At 44.2% G+C, this 27,437-nt stretch overlaps 1 protein-coding gene across 1 annotated transcript in view; it reads left to right on the top strand.

The window, feature by feature from the left end:
• Positions 1–10,446, top strand: part of BRINP1 (BMP/retinoic acid inducible neural specific 1) — a gene marked incomplete at both ends in the record, with an annotated part of 123,696 nt that extends 113,250 nt beyond the window's left edge. Inside the window, one exon of the mRNA XM_080819376.1 lies at positions 9,306–10,446. Within this exon, the coding sequence (XP_080675502.1) occupies positions 9,306–10,446 (1,141 nt within the window). The remainder of the gene's footprint in view (positions 1–9,305) is intronic.
• Between the last annotated feature and the right edge of the window lie 16,991 nt (positions 10,447–27,437).

Raw genomic sequence — 27,437 nt, 5'->3', positions numbered from 1 at the left:
GAAGAGGTACAAGCCCGCAGATAACCCCAGGCTGGCTGAGAGCAGCTGCCTGTCAGTCACAGAAGCCTACAAGTGCCCTCCCAACCATGGGGCAATGAAGCTTTTAACTAAGAATGTCTTTGGCATTTCTTTTCTGTTTATGAGGGTAGAAAGAAGGCAGTCTGCGAGGCCGAACCCCGCGGCAACCCAAAAGTGTAGGGTCTGGGTGACGGGCTGGGAGATGCGTCGGCCAGCTGGTTTCCCCGGGAGGGATGGGCAGGGTTCGTTCTAACCAACACTACGAGGCAGATCTCCGCTCTGAGCCCTGTTTGTCATTCCGCAGTTGTAGCAAGTAGGGCAGTTGAATCACTCAGCTGACGTAAGGCAAGAAAATAAGCATCTTCAGACCCTTTCTTTTGTTTTTAGGTTTTTTTCTTTCCTTTTTTCCTCCCCCCTCCCTGGGGCTCAGAAGTGGCTTCCTGTTCAGAATAGAATCTAGAAGCTCAGAGGACTGAGTCAGAAATAGAACGAAGTTCTTACAGTATCCGTGCATAGCTCCTTCCTACCCCCTTCAGAGCCACTTCCAATTCACCTCCCCACGTCCGCCCTCCCACTTGGCCAGCAAGCTCACAATGGGCGAGTTATAATCCCAGCGATGTGACGACTCACTGGTGACCTGCAGCAAGTCACGTCCCCTCCCTGAGCTGAGTTATTCCTATCCTTAAAATGAGATGCGGGGCGCCTGGGTGGCTCAGTGGGTTAAAGCCTCTGCCTTCGGCTCAGGTCATGATCCCAGGGTCCTGGGATCGAGCCCTGCATCGGGCTCTCTGCTCAGCGGGGAGCCTGCTTCCTCCTTTCTCTCTGCCTGCCTCTCTGCCTACTTGTGATCTCTGTCAAATAAATAAAGACTTATTAAAAAAGTAAATTTAAAAAAAAAAATAAAATGAGATGCAGGATTCCCTGTCAGCCCAAACCACGGTACAGGAGAGTTGTGCAGATCAAGTTAGAGAACCAAACAGGAGAGTTTTAGGAAGTTTAAAAGTGACATAAAAATGCAAAGGGCTACTGTTTTCATCATGTAATTCTGGTTGTTTTAAAGGACGGTATTTTAAGTCAGTGCTTTAGTGAAGTATCATAGACCTGTAGAAAGCTGAAAAGATCGAAAGTGTACAGGAAGATGAATTTTCACAAGATGAGTTCGCACATGCCACCAGCAGCACCCAGATAAAAAATAAAAAGGCCCCGTTATGAGCACTGCAGACCACCCCCCCCACCAGTGTCCTTCTCAGGGCGTGCCCAGCCTGCTCCCGGGGTGGGGGGGTGCTACTGTTCACTGGCCCACTCACTGTGGCTCAGTTTTTCTTCTTTTTATACCAGAAATCTGCTCAAGTAGTTACTTTCAGTTTTCCAAATTCGCGGAACCGAATTCTTTCCTGCCAATAGCACAGGAGAGTCTCCCTTAACTCCACATCCTTTCGCTCATACTTAGCAGTCCCCATCTTTTTTTGATTCCTTTAGCTATCCTGCCGAAGCATGTATCTCGTCGGAGTTTTAATTGGCATTGTCCTGAGGACTAATGAAGTGGAGTTTCATGTACTTATCGGTCTTTTGAATATCCTCTTTTATGAAGTGCCTGTTCAGCTCGTTTGCCTATGTTCCCTTCTGATTATCAGATATCTTCTTACCACTTTGTAGGGTTTTTTTTCTTTATTTCTGGGACAAATTACATATATTAAATAGTTTAATGAGTGCATTCTCAAGTCGCATCTGCTCTGATTTAAAGAGCAGCCCTAGGAGCCCACTGACCAGCCCAGCATCCAACTAGGGTAGGAGTTCCTTATACATGAGAAATACAGTCTTTGATTGGCCAGAGGTATTGCAGATCTACTCTCTAATGAAGAATTGTCGTTTTATTCTTCGAATGGTATCTTTTGATGGATATAATTTATCTTAATATATCCCTATTAATCATTTTTTTTCCTTTATGGTGAGCTTTAAAAAAAAAAAAATCTCTGTTTCCTCCAATACCATCATAATGTCCCCCCAATGTTTTCTTCTAGCGAAGCTGTTTGGTTGATGCTGGTAGTTATTATTTTACTTTTCCCACTTAGATCTGTAATTCATCTGTTTATGATTTGGGGGAACATAAGAGATTAGGTGTTAGGAAGAGGTTTTGTTCTTGTTGCCGTTTTTACGTCAGTATCCAACTGACCCAGTGACACTTACTGAACTCTGTCCCTGGATTTATCATCTATAATTACTTATTTCAAAGGTACCGTTTTCTGTGTGAGCCAGAGAAACACCATAGTTTGTTTTCGGGAGAAAACCTACCGTCTTACCTGATTTTCAAACGTACTGTATTACTACTCCGTTCTGTAGTTGAGAAAACAGAAACTTTGGAAGGAAAAGCAATTCGCTGAAGGTTAAATAATGAGCAGCAGAGCTATGAGTCAATACCCAATCTTGCCTGACTCCAAAGCCCATGTCTTGCCTTTTCTTCAGGCATCACGGTGACAGCATTCATTAGGACCATGGAGGATGAGTAACCAGAGCGACGAGGGTATTAAGCTATAATCAACTGAGCTGTTTGAGTAACCAAGAGGAATATTTTTACCTGGAGCATTTATACAATGCAGTTACTTGTTCTTTGCCCTCAGTAACAATAACGGTTAAGGGTCAGTCATAACGGTCTTGCACTGCAAACCTCCTGGGAGCTTTGTGTTACTGATTCCAGCTCTGAAGACAAAGTGTGCTGTGGGTGTTACCTTCCCCATTTGACGGATGAGGAAACTGAGAATCAAAGAGGTCAAGTGACTTATCCAAGATCACACAGCAAGGTCAAATATCCAACAGCAAACAGCAGTAGAGCAGGGTCCAGGCTTTATTTAACTAGCTGACTCCCACCCCTGTGATGGCTCTGTGTCCCTGCCCCATTCACTGATGGAGATAACCAGCATGGTGCTTCATGACTGGACTTAAGTCCATTAGACCCGATCAGCCCCCCCGCTTTTTTTTTAAAGATTTATTTATTTATTTGACAGACAGAGATCACAAGTAGGCAGAGAGGCAGGCAGAGAGAGAGAGGAGGAAGCAGGCTCCCTGCTGAGCAGAAAGCCCAATATGGGGCTCGATCCCAGGACCCTGGGATCATGACCTGAGCCGAAGGCAGAGGCTTTCACCCACTGAGCCACCCAGGCGCCCCCCGATCAGCCCCTTTTTACTTTCTAGCCTTTGGGCCTCCGTCTCTCATTCTTCTGCCTCACTACTCTTGTAGTTGCTCTTGTAGCCCTCCCCCTGCGAGCTGCCCGCGCTCTCAGCCTCTCTGTCAGCCCCAAACAGGCTTCCAGGTCCTTGCTTCACTTGCCTCCAACACATCCATGCCCCAGAGCAAAAGGCTGGATTTGAACATGCAGCCGATGTTACCTGTCACCTCCTTCCAGATGCAGAACTGTGTAATTGCAAAAATTGTCTCATAATCCTCCCCGATTAAGCTCCTGACAACCTGACTTTAAAGACTCCATTGCATTTTCACAGGGCTGTTCTCCCCACTCCTCCTTCTTCTACCCTCTACCTCTGTCCTCTGTAAATCAGACCTATTACTTCTTCCATGATTCCAAACTAGAAGGCATCTTCATCATGACAAAGGACTACCAAATTCTTCTCTTGGTCTTTCCTTCTTTATGGCTATGAGCCGTTGGTTCCATGAGGCTCTGACATCATGTGAAGGACCCAGACAAGCAAGGAAAACAGGTTATTAAGGCAATGATGGAAACTCAATGAGGGGGATGCTGAAAAGCTTAATATTTATCTGGGGAAAATGAGGAACACAGAGTGGGTCTGATGACCAGCTAATTCCCTCGAGCACGTCCGTAAATGAAGGTTTCCTACAGTTGAGCCCTGAACATTCTGACATCGTTGACACACTCATTTTTATCAGCACCCTACTTTTAACACACATGCACACGCACACATGTGCATGTGCACACGCATGCAAATGCACACACGTGTAGTCCCACACAACACCACCAAAAAAACAGTGCATCATCAGAAGACTAGAAACACTGTTTGCCTTCCCAGTCTAGCCTACCATCTACAGAGTGTAGATTTTGTGGAGGATCATGGAATTACTCAGACACCCATTACAGTGTCAAAGAAATGTCAAGGAAGAAGCACAGGGCATAAATAAAAGAATAATTCAGAACTCCAATTTCATTTTTTTCATTTCCTCTCCCCCTTTAAATAAACACTCCTGGTAGGCAAACGGGAGTTATGGATTATAGTTTTCTATTTTAGCCTAGATCTCTTTCTCCCCTCTCTCCTTGGCACTCGGTTTGTGTGATCTTCCCTAAAATGCCACTGGCCCTGCACTACATTCCTGTCTTAGGCAAAACCTCCAATTAAAATCAGCGGGGAGTTTGCTTGAATTAGGAATCCCAGCCTGGGCTCCCCACCCGGGTGGTTCTGAAAGGGAGGTGTGTGTCTTTGAAGGCTCTGATGGGAAGCCCTGGGTGGCAGAGCCTCTGTCCTCCAAATGACGAGCGACTCCAGCTGTGTTGCTGGGAGACCTGTCAGGTCGCCAGGAAATCCTGGCTGAGGCAGAGACAGAGGCCTGCGGGGGAGCATGGCCGGGAGCCTAGCCTCTCCTCCAGCCTGGGTTGTAGAGGGTAAGGAAAGTACACCGGGGGTTGGAGGGAACAGTGGCTTTGGATCCAGACATCCCGAGCTCTGATCTGTACATCCATGCTGTGTGACCATGGGAAAGTCACAGTCCCTCTCTGGCCTTCAGTGTCCTCTCAGGAGAATGAAAATCACAAAGTCATCCTATCTCAGGGGGTCGATGTGAGGATAGTAGGAAAATAGCCACAACGTAGAAAGTACTCAGGAAACTGTGATTCTTCACCTAAGCCCCAAAGTCTCAGTGTTCAGGTCTAAAGATAAAGGGGCCAAACATTTCCCAGTCTTCTTCTGGAAGGTTTTCTGCTTCTGAGGTCCACCCTGCTGCACGTGGCCCTCGGAGGGAGCCCACGAATCAGGTTTCAAGGTTTTCCAGCTTTGGAAATAAAAATGCTGCTTGCTGCCCTCACCTCCTTCCTCCTCTCCTCCCTGCCCTCCACACCCCTCCCCGACCCTCCCCTGATCAGAATGAATTGAAATCACATCCAACAGAAAGATGCTGATTTGGATGTATTGGAGTTCATCTTTGGCTGCAAACAGAAGAGGCTCTGGATCCCCAGGGACAGAGGAAAACATTTAAAAACTCGGTCCTCTCTGGCTCGCACCGGCTGCCTTGCAGTGGGGCTGTGTCAGCCTTTTGTGCGACCCTCCCCTCTGGAGCCGGCCTATTAAGCCGCTCCTCTGTTCCCAGGGCTGAGGCTGGCTGTCACCAGCGAGCCTGGGAAATGGTATTTATAGATCACAGTCCCTCCTACCCCTGGTCCCCAGCCTCTCCCCGAGCACTTGTCGGTGAGCTCCAATTATCTGTGAATGGACGAGAGGGAACCTGGCAGGTCCAGAGGAAGTGAGGGATGTGATAATAGGCCCTTCACACCCTCCAACTTTCAGTATTTTTCCATGATTTCAGTTTACTTCTCTTCTCGTGGCCTGTGTCCTTCTTCTTCTTGCCGCATCGTTGTAATTTCCCGTTACGGTACACAGCACAATGCGCGGTGGTGCTGGGGTTCGAGGGCGTGGGATGGGAGCATGGAGTGACTCTGTGGGTCTCGCTCCTGGAGAGCTCAGTGTCTGTCTGTGACTCAGCTGCTCCGGTGGGCTGCTCGACAGCCTCTGGCACAATGCCTGCGGGACGGCGAGGGCTCCCGAGTTGCAGGCCGCCCAGTCCCTTGGCTGGTTGTGGGTGCTCTACACCGGGGAGCATCGCCACGTTTCTGAATATCCATGATCACTATCCAGAGCACTGGCTGGAGATGGAGAAGGTGTAGGAGCTTGGTCTGGGTAAAGCAGATTCCTCATTACCAGAAGTTGCTTATGTCAAGAACAAACCCATGAAACACTGGAATGAGCTTGTCTTTCTGGTTTTGCTCTTCTCCACAAAAGGAAGGATGGAAAAGCCAAAGACAGTTGGCTGAGCTTCGGAATCAGGGCTCTCACTAGTGACCCTGCTCTCTGTCTCCAACACCCAGTCCCCGCTTCTCAGCAAAAGCCGAGTTGCCCTTAGGTGGCCCGCCCAGCGTCCATGTTCCCTGAGCCTGTGAGTTAGGACAAATGAAGGCTGGGCTGAGCTTCTGCATGTCTGTGCTGCCGACTCTGACTTCATTCCCTCCTCTTTTCCTTCTCCAGTCACCTGCTCCTACCACTGTCCCATCTGTCCATCTGGGTCGGGCTCCACGGTCGCCCCCACAGTCTCCAGCACCCAGGCGGGTTCTCCTCTCGCGTCTCTTCCCCGTGCTCCACCTCCCTCTTCCTTGTTCCCTTTCCTCCTGCCCCCGAGCCTCACGCTCCCTGCCCCCCTCCCCCCTGCACGCGGCCTCGTTCTAAGTCCTCTGGCTGGATCATTAATGCCTTCTTTGATATAGCCCACAACCTCATGATTATTCTGAGGTCAGGAGATGCAGGTGCCACGCAGCTCGCTGGTGCGCCTCAGAGGCCCTCTGTCCCCAATCCCTCCTGTGCGACAGGGCTGGAATCCTAATTCGCCACCAGCCCCTTCGCTTGTGGCAGCATCACCGGGGACGTTCATCTTTTTCTCTCCCCCAACCAAGGATTCTGAGGGCTCGGCCACAATGAGGCATTGATTCAAGGAGTGGGGGCTGCGCGGCTGACAAAGGGTCCCAATGATAAGACACGAGAAAGGGGGCGCTCGACGGGGTTATAGAATGCCTCGCAGATGGGAACAGAGGAGCTCTAAATGGGGTACTGTCCTGTCACTTGGAGAGGGAGTGACAGGGGCAAGTGTGGGCCATTTGAAAGAGGCATTTTGGAATGACGCTCTCGTCAGATGGAGCCGTGCAATCAGAGACGTGTGGCGGGCCCCTGCGGCTCACAAAAATATCAGATGACTCAGAGCCAATATTCAGTCAATGTTCTGGTTGGGGAGGTGGGAGCCACGGGGCTCATTGTTATTCCGGCTCCGTCTCCTGAAGGCTGGGCCTGCTGCTGTTCTCCAGGCTGTAATAGGATTGGTCTCGTGAAGCAGAGGCTGGGGACGCCTGGAGCCGTGTGGGTGGGCGGCATCCAGAACGAACACTGCAACCCGGAGGGGAGAAAAGAGACGTCGGTTTTTTGTTTTCTGTGTTTTTTTAATGACAAATACAGGGAAAATATTAATTTTTGTGGTTCAGTCATTCAGCAAGCGTTCATTCATGCCGCAAGCAGCGGGAGAGCCGTGCTGGGGGCTGAGCCACTCAGGGGAGGACGGGTCTCTCCCTCTCAGGCCTTCCAGCCCGGAGGGGAAGCGGACAGGGAGAGCAGGTGTCTCCCCACCGGGCTCAGAACGCCGGGAGGGAGGTTTCACTGCCAGCGGCGGGTGGTTCCGTGGATTTAAAAGGCAGAGCAGCTTCAAGGAGCGCGCTAATTATTCCTCCATTTTCTCTCAGCTGATAAGCAACTCGTTTAAAGCAGAGCGTTCTGGGAAGCCGTGTCAACGCTATCCACTTTCAAATGCCCCATAGAATCAAATGGTTTCCCTCAAACTCCAGGGAGAGAGCGAAATCCCTGAGAGTGTCTCAGTGCCTTCAAAGGGATAGCTTATTCTCTGGGATAAGAGTGATTATTATTATTATTATTATTGTTACCTGTTTAATAATTGAGCTATGCCAGGCTCTGTGCTGAATGCTTTAAATATCATCTCACACGGTCCTCTCCCCCCACCCCACCGCTGCCCAAGGTGGGCTTCATCACGCTCATTTCGGATGTGGATACTGAGACTCAGAGACACGAAGTGACTTGTCCCTGGTTACGGGACTGAGCTTTGAACTCGGTTCTGCTTGGGCCAATGCACCCGCTCATCACTCTCAGGCTCTCCTGCCCCCCTCTCGGTGCTCAGGCTTGGTGGCCATGGCTCCAGGGTGCAGGCAGTACGGTTGAGGTTTTGCTGACCTCTCCTGCCCCAGGCAGTCCGATGCAGGAGGGCTTCTCTTCCCAGGCTCCCAAAATGGAGATCACGAGCCACAGCCATCGTCGCCATCACTGTCGTCATCAACATTACCACAGCACATTGTGGCCTGAAGACAGCCTTTCTTGACTCTTGCTTGACACAGATTTAAAAACAAAACAAAACAAACGAATAGCAATGAGCCAGGAGACTTCTCCACTCCCTCACTGTATGGCTTTGGATCTTTCACGTCACCTCTGAGCTTCTCTCACCATATCTGTAAAATGGAGCTGAGAGTCCCTTTGCAGGAATAAGAAGAATTAACTTTTATCGAGTCCTTAATACCAGACGGGCTTGGGGAGAAGGCTTGGCATAAAAATTCATGTCCTCCTCACCACAGCCCTGCATGGTAGTGACACTTAGGGAGGTGAACGAAAACGCCCGGCACCGCCTCAGCTCCTGAGTGGAGAAGCCGGGACTTGAAGCAATCTCTGACTGACCTCAAGTCCCAGCTATTTTCAGGGTGTTGTTGTGAGGCTCAAGTGAGAGAATGGAAGTGGATGTGCCCTGTGCAGGGTAAAAAGTGCCAGACACACGTAAGGGATTCTTTGTAGCATGGAAGATGGCCAAGAGATGACTGGCACAGAAATGAGGAAAGATGAGAGGCCACTCAGCTGACCGCCTTCCATATTTTTCCCTATTCTGCTGCTGCTGCTTATCTGATCTCGTATCTATCTTCACTGGAACTTTTCGGTGGCGGGAACCGGGGGACAGGCTTGGGTAGCGTTTGTAAAAGTGCAGAGGGGCCGTGAGGAAGGGGGAACCTAGAGGCCCATGCTGTGATTCAAGTCCCACTGAACCGAGAGTTTGGAGCTCGGGAGCAGAAGGGGGCGATGACGTCTTTCTTACATGTGAGGATCATGTTAAGATCATCAATATGGAAGCACCAGGTGATCTCTAGAGTAACACAGACTGCAATTTGTTTTTGTCCGAAGTGGTCGGATGTCATATTACCTCCTGGGCAGAATCTGGGAAGGGGGCTGAAACACATGATGCCGGTCGAATACACGAACCCCTGAGTTCTTCTCCGTGGCTGATCTTTGCGGTCTGCTTTGATCTGACAGGGGTGTTTTGAGTTTGGACACTCTAATTTCCTGGATCCAACTCCTTTGGGGCCACTGTATAGCAGAATCCTGGAGCTGGAGAGACCCCAAAGAACACTTATTCCAGCCCACCCCTGGTGGCTAACAGTCTCCATTTTCCTTCTATCCCCCAGGACAATTCAGCAGTGGCTCGCGAGGGTCCAGTCGCTTCTGTACTGCAACGAGAACGGGTTTTGGGGAACCTTCCTGGAGAGCCAGAGGAGCTGCGTGTGCCACGGCAGCACCACGCTGTGCCAGCGCCCCATCCCCTGCATCATAGGCGGGAACAACAGCTGCGCCATGTGCAGCCTGGCCAACATCTCGCTCTGCGGCTCCTGCAACAAGGGCTACAAGCTGTACCGCGGCCGCTGCGAACCCCAGAACGTGGACTCGGAGCGGAGCGAGCAGTTCATCAGCTTCGAGACCGACCTGGACTTCCAGGACCTGGAGCTGAAGTACCTGTTGCAGAAGATGGACTCGCGCCTCTACGTCCACACCACCTTCATCAGCAACGAGATCCGCCTCGACACGTTCTTCGATCCGCGGTGGCGCAAGCGCATGTCCCTCACGCTCAAGAGCAACAAGAACCGCATGGACTTCATCCACATGGTGATCGGCATGTCCATGCGCATCTGCCAGATGCGCAACAGCAGCCTGGACCCCATGTTCTTTGTCTATGTCAACCCCTTTAGTGGGAGCCACTCTGAGGGCTGGAACATGCCCTTCGGGGAATTCGGCTACCCGCGCTGGGAGAAGATTCGTCTCCAGAACAGCCAGTGCTACAACTGGACTCTCTTGCTGGGCAATCGGTGGAAAACGTTTTTCGAGACGGTCCACATCTACCTACGTAGTCGGACTCGGCTACCCACCCTCCTGCGAAACGAGACTGGCCAGGGCCCCGTAGACCTGTCCGACCCCTCCAAGAGGCAGTTCTACATCAAGATCTCGGATGTGCAGGTGTTTGGGTACAGCCTGCGGTTCAACGCCGACCTCCTTCGCAGCGCCGTGCAGCAGGTCAACCAGTCCTACACGCAAGGTGGCCAGTTCTATTCCTCTTCGTCTGTGATGCTCCTCTTGTTGGATATTCGGGACCGAATTAATCGCCTGGCCCCCCCTGTAGCCCCAGGGAAGCCCCAGCTGGACTTGTTCTCCTGTATGCTGAAGCACCGGCTGAAACTGACCAACAGCGAGATCATCAGGGTGAACCACGCCTTGGACCTCTACAACACCGAGATCCTCAAACAGTCGGACCAGATGACAGCCAAGCTCTGTTAACCTGAGACTCCTTGCCGTGGGCTTTCCCTTTTGTTGTACAAACGTAACAGAACAAAGCAAAGCAGAACAAAACACAACACAAGTTTGTAAAATGTAATTAATATTCAAAGAAAAGGAGGAAGAGTCTTCATTCATTGGAAACGAAAACGTTCTAGCAACTGTATAAAACCGTCGGGCATGTTTGTTATCTCTATACTCTGTCATGAGGAAGGGTCTCAGCCTTTGGAGGAGCTTGGAGGGGTTGCTTCTTAGGCCTCAGGTGCTGTATTGTGGGGGGAGAAGGGGAGAGCATATGCAATGAATTGCCAAGATCTCTGCTGTGCAGGTGCTAAGATTAAACGCTAAAAAGAAAGAGAGATATATGTAATGTACAACCGACACTGCCATTTTTCCTTGTGGGAGGAAATGGACATAGATAAAGATATTTCTTGGGTTATGATTTCTTCCCTCTCTATGCCTAATTCCTTGTGGTTCTTTTGACTCATTCTTGCACAGGGGTGGGGATGCGATGACCGTGCTATCTTACCCATTCTGAATGAGCTGAAGCTCGTTGAAGCAGGACAGGAAGGGGGTTTGCAGGGAAGAAACAGATACATCACCACAGGGTGTTAAAACAATAAGGGCCCTCAGTTATCCGCTGTCACACTCCTTGATTTAGTTTGTGAAATAAGCACGGAGAGAAAATGGCATGCCCGTGGCCACACATAGCTACGGCCTGAATAAGGATTTGAACTCTGCCTTCTGACCCCCTTGGCAGCGCTCCTCCTTCTAAATCAGGCCAGCCACTTTGTGGTTTCTCCTCCACCTAGGCTGCCAGGGGATGAAGTATTTTTCCATCTCAGGTTGTTTTGATAGCTTTTTTTCTTTCAATTGAAAAACCCCTCTCACCTACTTTCTCTAAAAAGAAATGGTCTCAGATTTCCTAGAAGTCCTTTGCATATTAAAATTTTGTTTAAATAAAAATCAATAACCACAATAAACTAAAATGGGGTTAGTTCTAACATGGCATTGCTCTACCAGGCAGACTTCCCCAAGTAAGTATGGGGAAAAAATGATCCTTTGATAAACTCAGAACAAACACACACACGCACACACACACACATGCACAGCATGTACACACAAATTATAACACTGCCGTTTCCTTGGCATCTATGAAGGTGAGAGGCCTTGTTTTGGGATGTTGTAGTTAAATTGAAAGGAGAAACTCAAGAAAGAAAACTCACTTCAGAGCACTCCTGTAGAGGATTTGGGCGGGTATCACTTCTTAGCCTTCAGGATCTCTACGTTGATCTTTTTGGTGAGGTGGTACTTGCTAGAGGTGCTTCTGAACATCCAAATCTTCGTTTCTGTATTGTCAGAGAAATAGGATCACCAATTTCAGGGTCAAGAGAAAAAATGGAATTCCTCTGGTTTAAACTTCTGCCCAGTCCAAATCTCTTTCTCACCATCTTATGGAGATCACCGCCATTTACCAGCTTGACCATTCCAGCGACAGGAAGCTAATTAGCTCTTCCACGTTCCTTGAATTCCTCTTCTGCTAAAAGGGAACAATAATGTTCATTCCATTTTGTGTTATAAAACAAATCTAGTCATTAGATTGTTCTTCCATACCTTGGCCAGCCTTTGCATACTTTCCACTCCCTGGCTCCAGTTTTGGAATGTGAATTTCTCTCTCAAGTTAATGCTCTCCTGGATACAATACAAAGACCTATCTCAGGGGTCACCACAGTCTGTGATAGTACGAATCAAAGCTTACACCATCCCTAATATAGTTTAGAAGTGAAGAATTACCTAGTGTGTGTTTATGTATGGGTGCGTGTGTTGGCGGTGAGTTGGGGGGATTAAGTCTTTTTGGGGGGGGTAGTGGTAAATTCCAACTTTAATGTTCCAGTTTTTAGCATGAATTAGCATATATTCCGATAATGACTTTAACAGTAACTTGCATTTCACATGCACACAGGTTTTTGGACCTCAGCTTTTGAGGATTCATTGTTCCTTTAGACTAGAAATCCTTTCATGCCAGAGATCACATCGCAGATATTCATCAAGCATAAGATTTTGCAGAAGGTCAGCAAACCATCAAACATCTCTTCAATGCCTATTAGATGAATGGGGTATGTCAGAGAAACAAAAATTTGTAAGGGCACGGTCTATACTTTTGTGCCACTCACAAATTAATGAAAAATACAGCCATATGAACCAAGTTGAAAAAATAAACAATAATTACAGTACACCATGATGAGTGTTATCGTGGGGTCAGGCACACAGAGAGAAGCCCTGGAGAAGTTATTTTCTCTCTTAATGGGGTTAGCCAAAGCTTTACGTGGGCATGTTTATTCTGAGTGCTGAAGTGAATCAGAATTGGGCAAATAGCAAGAAGAAGAAGGGCCAAAGGAAGAGAAAATGCAAAATATTTATACGAAGGATGAATACACATGGAATATTTGAGGGTCAGTTAACAGCTTTAAAACTGTGGTTTTAAATGGGAAGCCTAACAAGGGCAGTGAGGATTTTAAGTCTGTATGAGAAGTGGAAATAATGACCTGCTAAATGAATTTAAGACTGACCATCTCTCAGTGGCCTCTCTTCCTTTTTTCCTTTCAACTCTACCTTCCAAACACTTCAAGAACTCATGCTATAGGAACCCCTGTACTCGGCACTTAACAGATCGCTAGGCAATCTTCAGAGGCATTATGCTACTTAATCCTTATCACAATTCAGTTAGGGCCTTCCACCTGAGATCTTTCCCAGACTTCACCAGTTGTATGTGCAGGAAAATCCTCTTCCCTTCACCTTGAAAATACTAACTGCATCACTTCATATTTCAAAGAGAACACAGCAATGTCCAATGATTGGAAAGGTCAGGAAAATAGAGAAATTTTCAAGGAGAGAGAAAGATTCAGACATCAAAATATTTATTCAAAGGCAAAAGAAAAATACTTTGCTATATAAAAGGACACAAAGTTCTGTGGATTTTCCAATGTCTCCTGCTTGGGTCTGGCCCTTTGAGCTAATAAGGCTCCTCTCCAGCTGAGAGGAAGAGAAGCCTGAAGCCTTCAACTGAGATTTTAATTCAATTAGTGTCTTACCAATTTGATGCAGCAACCAAGGACCTATGGTGTCTGATTAATATGCTGATGCTAAGGCAAAAGAGTGAACAGAATGCCCATTTGGATAAGGCCTGGCAGCAAAGCGTGGCATTGCCATGGAAACTGCAGAAAGCCATTAATTAGCTATCAAATAAAATCATTGGAAAATTCTGGACCCTGGCATATCTGCCCCCTTCAAAGAGGAGGGCAAGAAGAGTTCATACTAACAGCAAGTCTCCCTTCGATGATTAAAATCGTAGTTCTACAGAGACTGCATGTCACAAAGTGCAAGAATGATTGGGAAGTAAAACAAATGGACACAATGAAAGAAAAGAGGCTTTGGGATTATTCAAATCCAAGAATATAATTTTTAATGTAAAAGTATTTTGTTGGGTTTCCTATGCTGATAAAGTTACCTCAATGACAAACATTTTCTCCTAGTTTCTGTTTTGTGGAAAGAAAGGGAGAATAATATGGATCCACTACATGGTGATAAGTGATCAGGGGGAGGCATCGTAGAGTCAGAGAGTGTGGAGTGATTAACCCATAAAATAATAGATAGTTTGTATAATGTTCACATTTTAAAAAATTAAAATTAAAAAACTAAATTAAAAAGGCAGAAAAGGAGAAAAAAGGATTAAAATAGCTAGCTACATAGACATAATAACAAAATTTACTCTACAGATAATCACAATAAATGTAATTGGACAAAACTGGTGAGTAGAAAGACAGGTGGTCAGACTACACATAAGTTTTAAAAAGTAAAGGGAAAGAAGGTTCCAAAATAAAAGGATAAAAATATGCTAGACAAATATTAAGTAAAAAGAAGCTGATGCTGCACTGTTAATAACAGTCAAAAAGACTTTAAGGCAATATACATTATTAGTGTTAAAGGTCAATTTAACAAAGAAAGTGAGACAAGTGTGGACACATACAACCATAGACTCAGAATGCGAAAGGGATCAATAAAGAATTGTAAAATTTCAACCTTTAGAGATGAGGAATTATACCTAAAGTTATTCTACAAGTTTTCAACAATAACCATGATTACAGTTCCCTCTCCATTATCACCAAGTGAAGGGTTGTGTAGCACAATCTCCTATCCAAGAGAAGAATCAAGAAATAGCCCGATTACATTTAAACTAATAGGATATACAAACTTACACACATAATGTTCTTGATAGATATACACACATATGTAATATACTATATAATATATAGTATCTATACTATTAATACACACACACACTCACACATATATATATACATATATATATACACACACACATGCACACTAGAGCATACTATTATATTACATTATAATATATATTTCTTATTAGGTCACCACCATCTGATATATGGGGATTTTTCCAATTGAGGATCAACTCAAATCCTTGGATGGTTTTAAGGATCTCAGGTTGAGTGCAGATCACTCTCTTCCTGGAAACTGAGTATTAGTGGTTCCTGTCCCATCAACCCTAAGACCCTAAAAGGAACTCTTCTTTCTCTCCAAATAATTAACAGGGCTTGCAGTTACAAATAAGGTCACTCCTTGATTTTCTGTATCAGATATAATTGTAAGGATTCTGAATCAAGGCATATGGTACACTTCTGTCCACTTCAGTTCAGAATCGTCATTCCTTTTCAATAGATTCACAAATCGAGATGAATGGAAGGAAAAGAATGGCACAGATTTGAATTAATGGACAGGAAATCACCTCAAAAGTCAAAGAATTAATTTGAGGGGAATTATAGATCTCTGAGAAATGTGAAAGCTCTGGGCTCTTTCTCAGTAAAAATGTACCATCAGATACACTTTTGAATAATGTTTCATAGATCCCTTGATGACCTTTCTTGGACATTCTGGAAGACTGCAAACCTTCAGTAAGTACCTCAGATCTAGGTTAAACTTTCTATTTTACAAAATTTAAGCTTCAGTTTTTGGAGATGAGGAGTCATACTCAAAGCGATTCTACACGTTTGGAACACTTAGCATGAGTGTAGTTCCCTTTTCACTATCTCAAGTATATGTTGGCCTGGTATCACATATGAAGATAATGTAGCTTATACTGCAGAATCCTTCCCTCAAGGAAGGCAGTTGCTTGTTTTTAATTTTATTTATTTGTCAGAGAGAGAGGGAGCAGCAGGCAGAGGGAGAAGCAGGCTCCCCACTGAGTAAAGAGCTCCATTCCAGGACCCTAGGATCATGACCTGAGCTAAAAGCTTATGCTTACCCACTCACCGAGCCACCCAAGTATCCCAGAAGACAGGTTTGTTGTTTTAGTTTTTAGTTTTTTGTTTTTTTAAAGATTTTATTGATTTATTTGAGAGAGAGAGAAGGAGAAGAAGTACAAGCAGGGGGAAGGGCAGAGCGAGAAGCAGATTTCCTGCTAAGCAGGGAACCCTATGTGAGGCTCCGTCCCAAGCCCCTAAGATCATGACCTGAGTCAAAGCCAGACACTCACTTGACTGAGCCACCCAGGCACCTCAAGGAAGGCAGTTTTTAATATAAAGAAACATCTTGAGGAAAATGGCAGTTATGGTCACTTTAATAAAACCCAATAGATACTAAATTCCAAATGTATTAAGTAGATATATTCTCTATAAGTACTAACTTAAAGAAAGAGGCCTCTAAGCTGGAAAGCATTGACTGTAGTTGAAGGATATGCAGGGATGCTTTGATAAGTCTGACATCATTAGAGGATGAAGAGTCTTATCCACCGAACCTCGTACAAGGGTACTTGAAGTTTGAAGGAGAGGATGTGTGTCTCAGTAGATTTTGTCCGCTGTAATAAAAAATACCATAGGTTGGGTGGCTTAGATAACAAACATTGATTTCCCACAAATCCGGAAGCCCAAGTTCGAGGCACTGGCAGGATTGGTGTTGGTGAGAATCCACTTCCTGGTTCACAGAAGGCTGTCACCCCACTGTGCTTTCATATAGCAGAAGAGGCAAGAGTGCTCTCTGGGGTCTTTTATAGGGGCATTGATCTCATTTATGAGAGCTTCACTCCCATGACCTAAGCACCTCCCTACGTCCTAATACCACCACCTCTGAAGTTAGAATTTCACATAGGAATTTTGGGGGGAGTGTAATGGAAGACACAAAAATTTAGTCTGTAACAGTGTTAAATCAGTAAAAGGAAAAAAAAAAAAACCTCCATTAAATAACTTGAAATAAACAAATGAGCTTCACGAATCACAAATTGAGTTGCTCTCTAAGTATCTACCTCCATCCTTGAACTTCCTTGGTTGGAAGGTGTCCTCAAATCTGCATTGACTCCACCAATTTTTCCAATATTTCCCTAATAATGAATGAGGAGCCTCTCCACAATCAAGGTCTTACAGTGTTGAGAAAACTTCTAAACAGAGCTCTATACTCCATGAAGAAAATGACTTTAATAAAAAATTTAAATGAAAGCTTCAGAGCTGACAACAAGACAAAGGATGGGCACCGGTGCTACAGGAATAAATTTCAGTGTTGATGTCATCTGGGGTGGATATAGTCTCTGTCGAGTGACCCCTTCAAGCCTTAACCAGGGACCAGCAATTGGTTTGACTTTGCCCCAGGCCTGTGCAAGTGAGGAAATTGTAATGTCTTATAAATTAGAGGACGATTATAAACACTGCCAAGGGATTGTTAATTATATGGTGTTAATTGTATAACACATAATTATAAATTAATAATAATGTCACCTGATCTTTTGTTGGTGTTCAACAGGATGCTGAGCTTAAACCCTAGGAGCTGGGTTTTCCTGAATTATTAGGCACCGACAGAACGAGGATTAGAACTCAAATTTCCCAATTCCCAGATTAGTGATGAACCATTACGCTCAACGTTATTGCTGACATGAGAATGTAACTGGCAGTGAGTGCTGTGGCTGAGAACACAGACCAGAAGACACAGAGCGGGAAACAGTGATTAGAGCTCAGCCACTCACTACCTATGCAACTTGACTGAGATATTTAACCTCTCTCTGCTTCAATTTCTTCTGTAAAAATGAGGTTCTTAATAGGTCCTTTCTAATAAGGTCGTTATGAGAATCAAGTACGTTTAAAAAGCCTACAAGAATGATTGGCATAGAGGATGCCTATCTATTTGGTACATAAGTGACATAAATAAAAATATAATTTAGATAGATATGCAAATTAATAATCTGCATAATGGCTAAAATCAGTTGAGCTTATTTTACCAGCCAAGCACTAGAGTAAGAATTTGAAGTCAGCTATCTCACTTAACTCTACGGCAAATCAATGAGGTGGATCCAATTTTCCCTTCCGTTTACATACGAAGACACTGAGTCTCTGGAAGATGAGATAGCTTGTCTGTGGTCCCACAGCTAGTGATGGAATTATGATTCGTCATTGCCCGCAAAGGCGCCTCCTAATTATGCCACCCAGTGTGCCTTGTAAGTGCAAATAAATGGTTGGAGTTATCTATAAGAATAACCCAGACCTTAAAAGGTACCTGCTGCCACTCCTCTAAGGCAGAACTATTCAGTTTTTCCATGAGTCAGAGTCAAGGGTATCCAGATAGTGTTAAGTGCACTGACTCCCGAAATCACAGAGCCACAGGGGGCACCCAGGAGCAGTGAGCTGTCTAGAACAGATCTTCTATCTGCAAAGGCAAGGTCTGTCTCAGAGCCCAGATGCATTTCTTACTCCTTCCCAAGCACCTCGGAGATGCCTACTGGCTTCAGGTAGAGCCACCGCCTCTTTGAGCAAAGTACCTTTGACTTGCACCTTGTTCTCTGGGAAAGTACAGTGTCGAGGGACTAAAATGAACACATGGTGAGCAGGAGATGAAAACTGTCGTCTGTTCCCCACGGCTATCATAGAAGAGAAAGCCTTTGATCTCTAGCTGGGTCACTTCCCATATTTCAACATAGTGGGTGGAACTGGAACCCGTCTGATGCCAGGCTCCTGAAAACCCAATCCCAGGCCCATCCACCGTAGACTCACAAAACTAGGGGGAGCTCTAGGAGGAAAGGGAGGACGAGAGTGACTTCTAGAAACAGTGGGCAGGGCCCGTTGTTCTTGTTCAGCTTCCTGCTGTCACACTAGTTCCTCAATCTCTTTGCATCTCCCCATCCCAGTATCGTCATCCTTGGCCGTAACATGTAAATCAGGTCTCTTACAGTGTCACAAAGACTTCATGGACAGAAAGGTAGTATGAAAAACTCTGTCAACTATATTGGGATGAGGGGTTCTCAATGTTCCAAAACAAAACTACTTCTACAAGTCTTATCTCATGCAGTGTTTATGGAAAGAGGACTATAAATGCATGTTGCACCTTCTAACCTTGTAAGGTCAGCCAGGTCTTAGGAAATGGGATTTAGCACACATTTACAAAAAAAGGAAAAGAAGGCACATAAGGTTGACTGAGCATCTATGATGTCCCAGTATTTAACATGTATCTGATTTACTCGTTTAGCACAAAAGGCAGCAGTAAGAAGGAATGGTTAGCAGCATGAGATCTAACGGCGGAAGAGGTTTAGTTCTTGGTTCCCTTTATGAACTTGGTGACCTTGGAAAATTATTCAACCTCTGTGTACCTCAGTTTCTCCATCTGTCCTATGGGGAGAATACCAAGTCCCACTTCTTCAGGTTGTGTGAGAATGTTTCTTTTGCCCAATTTCTACCTTTTGCCTGAGTTAGTGCAGGTAAGGGCCTATCCAGAACTCCCTGGTACGCAGGAAACACTCAGTAAAAGTTAGCTTTCATTATTCCTTTGGGCCAGGCCTGGCTCAAGGCTAGAACTTGAAACTAGAGCCTCATGATGCCCTTTGGGTTCCCCTGCTGCGTATCGTGCTCCTCTGGAATTGTCTGCCACACAGGAATTGAGTGGAGGACTTAGGCGAATTCCTGACTTCCAAAAGTTCACAGGCAACTCACAGAAAAACACATATTTAAAACCCGAAATAGGGGCAGGGTGCGATCAGAGACAGTATCATTTTTAAATTATAAAAATAGAATCTGGGGAAAGGAGCGTGGAATACCTAACTGGTAAGAGAAGTAATGAAGACTAGAAGATCCAGGCAACTATTCCCAGGGTCGCCCCTGACAAAGCCTGGTATAGCCTCACCCCATTTCTAGGCAAGCAGGGATGTTGCTTAGCAACCCACCCAGGAAAAGCGTTTAGGGCTGCCACTGGAGTCCTGAACAGGACCAAACTTTTGCTTTAAACTCCACCTCCAGCACAAGGGACACTTGCAAATTGAAAGCACCTGGGAGGAGAGTCTTCTGAGAAGTTAGGTTGAGCAGAAGACAGGCATAGGAGGAAATACTCAGTTTAAATGAGTGGGAAAAAAATATGGAGTAGATTTCTTTTCTTTCTTTCAAATGGTGCAGAAATTTGATGTGCTAAGAAAGAGTTGCCAAGGCAAGGAGTTGGTGAGTCTGCTTCACTGAATGTTGACGCGGCCATTGAGGCCAGCAGGACATGCCCAGTTCCGAGCTCATGTGGGCCACCTCTCCCAGCAGCTGCAGCCTCTTGATGACCACCTGCAAATTCAATTTCAGAGCAAGATCTGGAGAAAATATAGTCCTTACACAGTAGAGATTGGAGGTGTTAGAGTTCAACTCTATATTCATTCCTTCAACAGATATTTTTTTGAAGCTTGACAGTTAGAAAGGAAGATAGGCTTTAATTTTTAAGTGTGATTCATGTTAAGGAGGGAAGTGTAAGATGCTGTGGGAATATACAGCCTGGACCCCTAACCTAGAATTGACAGAGAAGGGGGAAGGTCACAAAAAGCACCAGAAGCTGTGATGTTTAACAGGAGTCGTGAACAGTAAGTCAGAGTTCAACAAAGAGGGGAAGGGGAAAGGGTTCCATATGGAGCAACAGCTCTTGCAATGGTCCAGTTCAGTGAGAGATAGGAAAGAAGAGGGGAGAGAGAGAGAGAGACAGAGGAAGAGAAAGAGAGAGAAGATTGGGGTGGGGAGAAGATGGGAAGAGAGAGAAAGAAGAGAATTGGGGATGGGGATGAGGAGGGATAGGGACAGAATATGTGAGTATCATGGCCATATAAGGGAGAGTCTTGCAACTCATATGAGAATTCTGGACTGTCTCCTAAGAGCAACTAGCATCTGTTTACAGAATTTTAAGCATGGCAGCAGGTGATCAAATGTAGTAGCATACAGTCAGTCCTTCTGCTATTGCACTCTATGCTCAGATCCCAGTGCTTGGCTCTCTGGTCTAGTCTCTGGAGTTCCTGGTGTGGTCTTCTGCCTAATTTTCTGAAAAGACCTTGCTTTATTATTATTATTATTATTATTATTATTAGTCCATATTGCCACCCCTTCCCTAATGTATGGAGTCTTGCTCTTAAACCTGAGCTCAAGTACCTCCTCTCCTTCTGATTTTGCCTGTTTTATGACTCTTGGTCACCCTTCTGCCCCTTCTGCCCCTCCTGTCCCTCCCCATATACCATTATGGTTGCCCCTGGTGCTGTTTGATTGGACTACTTCTATCACCCTGCCAACACTAGGTAAAATCCACTGAGTGGTCCTCTCCCCATTAACCTGCAGCAACTGTGTCTGAACCAACCAACTCCTTGCCAAGGAACTGATCCACTCCATAGAAAGTGTCTCATATTGAGTTCTGTTCATCTGAGTGATGATGCAAGGAATCCATCTGGCTCAGTAGCCTCTTTAAAATAGTGGTGAAGGGGGCACCTGGGTGGCTCAGTAGGTTAAAGCCTCTGCCTTCAGCTCAGGTCATGATCTCGGGGTCCTGGGATCGAGCCCCACGTCGGGCTCTCTGCTCAGCGGGGAGCCTGCTTCCCTTCCTCTCTCTCTGCCTGCCTCTCTGCCTGCTTGTGATCTCTGTCAAATAAATAAAATTAAAAAAAATAAAATTTATAAAATAGTGGTGAAGGGCTCAAACTCTGGATTCAACTTCCCTTGAGGGTGAACCCTGGCCTCTAACAAGACTTACCTGTGCAATCTTTGGCAAGTTAGTTCATCTCTCTGAGCATGGTTTTGTCATCCTTACATGAAGATACTCACATATATATGATGGGGGCTGTTATGAAGACTGAAAGAGATTATGGAGAGAAAAACCCTAGACTAGCACCTTGCACACAGTAGGAAGAAAATAAATATTCCTCTTCACTACTCCTCCAAAAGGGCATTATCTACTTACATTTCTGATTTTGATCCTTACAATGCCTTTCCAAGATTGAAGGATTAAGGGAGATTACACTTATAAAGCACCAGGTACATAATAAACACAAGACAAATATTAGCTATTATTATTAATTATCATTAATGAAGCAGAATATCCTCTCAGAGATTAACTGTGCCTTATTTTCTGGAACACAGGGTCATAGTAAATGAGCAAGTCTTCACCACCCACCCTGACTGCCCTTTTTGTGTATTCACACATACCACCCACAAGAGGCAGTATGTGTCCTTTAAGGGCTCTTCTTAGTCTTTGCAAAAGGCCAGCATCTTCTTTGGTTTCAGAGGCCATCCTACAAATCACTCCATCCAGGGCGGTTAACAGAATGGCTGCATTGCCCAACTCCATGGACACCATTCTCATCTTAGTCTAAAAAAATGGCATCTTATGCAGTAGTAGATAATGCTAATGACTGTTATATGCTGAATTGTGTCCCCTCAAATGCATATTTTGAAATTCTAAGCCCTGGTACCTCAGAATGAGACTGCATTTGGAAACAGAACCTAAAATGAGGCTGGTAGGGTGAGCCCTAATCCAGTCTGATTGGGGTCTTTTTAAGAAGAAATTTGGGAACACAAAGAGACATCAATGATCTGTGGTCACAGAGAAAACAGCTTTTGAAAGCAAAGCAAGAAATTGGGCATCTTGGAGCACCTGGGTGGCTCAGTGGGTTAAAGCCTCTGCCTTCAGCTCAGGTCATGATCTCAGGGTCCTGGGATTGAGCCCTGCATCGGGCTCCCTGCTCAGTGGCAAGCTTCCTTCCTCCTCTCTCCCTCTCTGCCTGCCTCTCTGCCTGTTTGTGATCTCTGTCTGTCAAATAAATAAATACAATATAAAAAAAAAAAAAGAAATTGGCCATCTGCTGATCAAGGAAAGAGGCCTCAGAAGAAACCAAATCCACCAACACTTGATCTAGGACTTCTAGCCTCCAAAACTGTGAGAATTCCTGTTGCTTAAGCTGCCTTGTCTGTAGCAAACACAGTCCCCATCAAAGAATCAGGCTGCAGTGACTGTGGAGGTAGGAGACAATGAGAAGAGAAAACTGTTTCATTGGGAGATGCTATGGCTGCTTGGATTTCCTGAGATGAGACTTCACCCTGCTTTCCCATGGGGAACCAGATCTTTGATGCAATGGCCGGGCCTAGATGTCTTGGGGAATGGACACACAGTGTGTGGCCTTGAGGAAGCTATCCAGGACCCCTTGTGAAGACCCTGAGTTCTTCTGAGTGACCTCAGTATGAACCTCTGGATAAGAAGTAAGCAGAAGTCCTCCATGGCATCTCCAGATAACAGTTGCAAGGTAGTGGTCAGTAGAGACCAGAGACCAGATCTCTGCCTCATTTTCCTGGGACAGTAAGTGTACAGAATGAATGCAGTATTCAGAAGAGGATTGGAGGGAACTTCATTAATGAGTGTGATGGTCATCCTGGTAATGAAGATGGTAAAAACTCAGAAATATATAATTTAAAAAGAAAGAAATAGAACATTTCTGGCATCTGTTATGTTATAGAAGAAACTAATATCCATTATATCTAAGGAGGCAGAACAGCTATGAAGTCACAGTATTAGGATCAGGGGCATTTTTATCTTGATTTCTGTGGCATCCCTAGTGTTAGCACAGCACATGGCACTACTTGTGTGCTCGGTATCTGTTGAATGAAAAGATGCACTTCTCATGTGTTATTTACTTTATTGCAGAGCTGCAGAAAGACCCTGAGCAGTAAAAGGGACCTGGCCAAGGTCACTTAGTAACCAAATGTCTTTGGGAAACACAAGGTGTCCTAGTCAGTTTGGGCTTCTAAAACAAAGTATCTTAAAATCAGTAGCTTAAATAGCATTTATACCTCACAGTTCTAGAGGTCAAGAAGTCCAAGATCAAGATGCCAGTGATTCAGTTCCTGGTGAAGTCCTTCTTGTGTCTTCATGTGGAAGAAAGTGAGAACTCTAGACTCTTCTTATTTTTATAAGAACACTAGTTCATAGTGCTCATGATCTCATCTAAATCTAATTACCTTTCAAAGGCCTCACCTCTAAATACCATCACTACATTGAGTTATGCTGGGTTTCAAGATTTGAATTAGGGTAAGGGGCACATATACATTCCATCTATCATACAAGGAAAGAATGAAAACAACTGCTTTCATTCCAGTGCTCTTCTCAAAACCTATGTAGGTATTTAACATTCTTTCTCCAGAAGCATCTGGTTCAGGATTCTGCCTGGGCCATGCCAATGGATGGGCAGAATTATCTAGTATGACAAATCCTCTTTCCCTCTGTCCCCTTGTGAAAGGAATTTGCCATCCTCTGTGAACATCAAGCTGGCAACATCAATCTGGATGTTCGTTAATGACACTGACCTCAATCTGTCATGTTGCAAGGAACCCTTCACAGCAGCTAGGATTTGCTGCCATATAGGGCTTTATTGTACATGGAATTCTCTAATAAGCTGATTAAAAATATTTTTGAAGCCTTGATGTGTACTTTTCAGACATCTGATAAGAAGCAAAATGAATGGACACATGCTGAGTGTGGAACGCAGGAGTCCTGCTGAATTAGAAGATGCTCTTACTTGAATCGTGGCACATTTCTCATGGTTGACAGAGCAAAGGTCTGGAATGATAATACCCTCATTTAAACCTTTCCTTGTTTCTTTTTTTTTCTTTTCTTTTTGAAAGTAAACAGTTTATTGAAACTAAGAAGGCAACAACAAGAACAATAAAAAATGAAAACAACAACACAAAAAACTTCCCCCGTTTCTTCCATTCCCAACTCCCTACCTCTGGCAACCACTAATCTGTTGCCAGACGTAGGGAGTTGGGAATGGAAGTTGGGAATGTCTGTGTTTGGTTTTTGGTTGCTGAGTTGTTTTTGTTTGTTTTCTGTTTTTGTTTGTGTGTGTGTTTAGGAGTCCACATATTAGAGAGATTATATATACCGTATCTGCCCTTCTCTGTCTGCCTGAGTTCACTTAGTATAATGCCCTTAAAGTCCATCCCCACTGTCACAAATGGCAAGATTTCACTCTTTTCTGTGAATGAAAAATATTCCTCTGGGTGCGTGTATGTGTGTGTGTGTGTCTATATATATCACAGTTTCTTTATTCGTTCATCCATAGATGGACACTTAGGTGGTTTGCCTACCTTGGCTATTGTGAATAATGCTGCAGTGAGCATGGGGTACATGTGTCTTTTTGAGTAAGGGTTTCTTCTTCAGATAAACACCCCAGAAGTAGAAATGATGAATCATATGATAGTTCCATTTTTAACTTTTTGAGGAATCTCAATCCTGTTTTTCCATAGTAGCTGAACCTACTTATATTCCCACCAACAGTGTACAAGGGGTCCCTTTTTTCCACATCCTTGCCATCATTTGTTATTTCCTGTCTTTTTGATACTGGCCATTTTAACAGGTGTGAGGTGGTATCTCATCATGGTTTTGATTTACACTTCCCTGATGACGATTGATGTTGAGCACCTTTTCACGTATCCAGTGGCCATCTGTATGTCTTCTTTGGAAAAATATTCAGATCTTCTGCCGATTTTGTAATAAGATTATTCACTTTTTGATATTAAGTTGTATGAGTTGTTTATATATCTTGAATATAAACCTTTTAGAAATACAATTTGCAAATATTTTGTCCTAATTAGGAGGTTGCTTTTTCATTTTTTGTTAATCATTTCCTTTGCTGTGTGGAAGTTTTTAGTACAATGTATTCTCACTTATTTATTTTTGTTTTTGTTGCTTTAATTTTGGTGTCACATTAAAAAAATCCATGCCAAGATCTATGCCAAGGAGTTTAACACCTATGTTTTCTACTAGAAGTTTCATGGGAGATTTCAGGTCTTACAAGTCTTCAATCCATTTTGAGTTAATTTCTGTGGAGGACATTAGATAGTGGTTGAGTTGCATTCTTTTGCATGAAGGCATCTGGTTTTCACAACACCATTTTTGAAGAGACTGTTCTTTACCCATTGTATGTTCTTGGCTCTTTTGTTGTAAATTAATCTAAATTAATCTGGGTTTATTTCTGAACTCTCTATTCTGTTCCACTGAGCAGTGTGTTTGTTTTCATGCCAATGTCATACTATTTCAATTATTATAACTTCATAATACAGTTTGAAATTAGAGTGTGATACCTTCAGCTTTGTTCTTTCTCAAGACTGCTTTGGCTATTTAGGGTTTTTTTGTGGCTCTGTACAAATTATAGAATCATTTGTTCTATTTTTTTTTTAAATATCATTGGAATTTTGATAGAGATGACATTGAATCTGTAGATTGCTTTGGATAGTGTGGACAATTTAACAATATTTGTTCTTCTAGTCCATGAGCACAGAGTATCTTTCCTTTTATTTGTGTCTTCTTTAATTTCTTTCATTAATGTATTATAGTTTTCAATATACGGGTCTTTTACCTCCTTGATCAAATTATTCCTAGGTATTTTATTATTTTTGATGCAATTGTAAATGGAATTGTTTTCTTCATTTCTTTTTCTGATAGTTCATTGTTAGTCTATAGAAGTACAACAGAGTTTTGTGTATTGATTCTGTATCCTAAACTTTACTAAATTTGTTTACTAATTCTAATAACTATTTGGTGAAGTCTTCAGGGTTTTCTATATATAATATTGTGTTATCTGCAAATAGTCATCTTTCTACTTCTTTTCCAATTTGCATGACTTTTATTTCTTTTTCTTGCCTAACTGCTCTGGCTATGACTTCCAACAATATGTTAAATAAAAGTGGTAAGAGTGGGCATCCTTGTCTTAGAGGAAAGACTTTCACCTTTCCACCATTAAGTGTGATGTTAGCTATGCGCTTTTCATATATGATCTTTATCATGTTGAGATATGTTTCCTCTATACCTACTCTGTTGAGAGCTTTTTTCATAAATGGATGTTGAATTTTATTAAATGCTTTTTCTGCATCTATTGAGATCATCATATTATTTTTATCCCTCATTTTGTTAATGCAGCATATCACATTGGCTGATTTGTGGGTGCTAAATCATTTTTGCATCCTTGGAATCAATCCCACTTGATCCCTGGTTTGTTTTAATGCGAGTTCGACACAGGAGGGATAAAGGCATAGGTAAGCAATGGGTCTCCCTAGGATGGATTGACTTCCAACTATGCTTCATGAAGCAGGACCATTTTATTACTTGTTGCCTGGCACCAAGCTGAAGGTTCATATATCTAATTCTCCAAAAGACTCTGAAAAAAAGACAGGCATGGTCATCCTGAGTCTCAGAAAATGTCTTTAGCTTTGGAAGAGCAGGATTCACATCAGCTCTGTCTGATTCCCATGCTCATATCATTAAAAGCACTAATTTCTTCTTTCATCTAACAAATCTTGAGCTCTAACTATGTGCTTTGTATCGTACTTACATGCCTTGATTCCTCTAGAGGAAATGGTGGATCCTCCCTGGTCAAAAGCTTTCACACTATTCTTTACTGTAGCAGTCTTTTAGGTGAAATATAGGCCTCGTTCTTATTGGTACTTCACCATCATATTATGAAAACTAACCTTACAGTTGAGTACAGTACTATGTGACTGACCATTATGCAAAAAAGGACTGAGTTATCAGACCTGGGTTGCTCAAACCATGCAAACTCTAAGAAAGACCTCCCTTTAAGACTGGCCCTTGGCCAACTCCTAGGAGATGAGCTCTGAGCTTTTGGAATTCTACTTGATAAGAATGTTCATGTATATCTAGGG

The sequence above is a fragment of the Martes martes genome (assembly GCF_963455335.1).
Source record: "Martes martes genome assembly, chromosome: 12".
In the NCBI taxonomy this organism is placed as follows: Eukaryota; Metazoa; Chordata; class Mammalia; order Carnivora; family Mustelidae; genus Martes; species Martes martes.
This window is presented reverse-complemented; position numbering and strand designations above follow the sequence as displayed.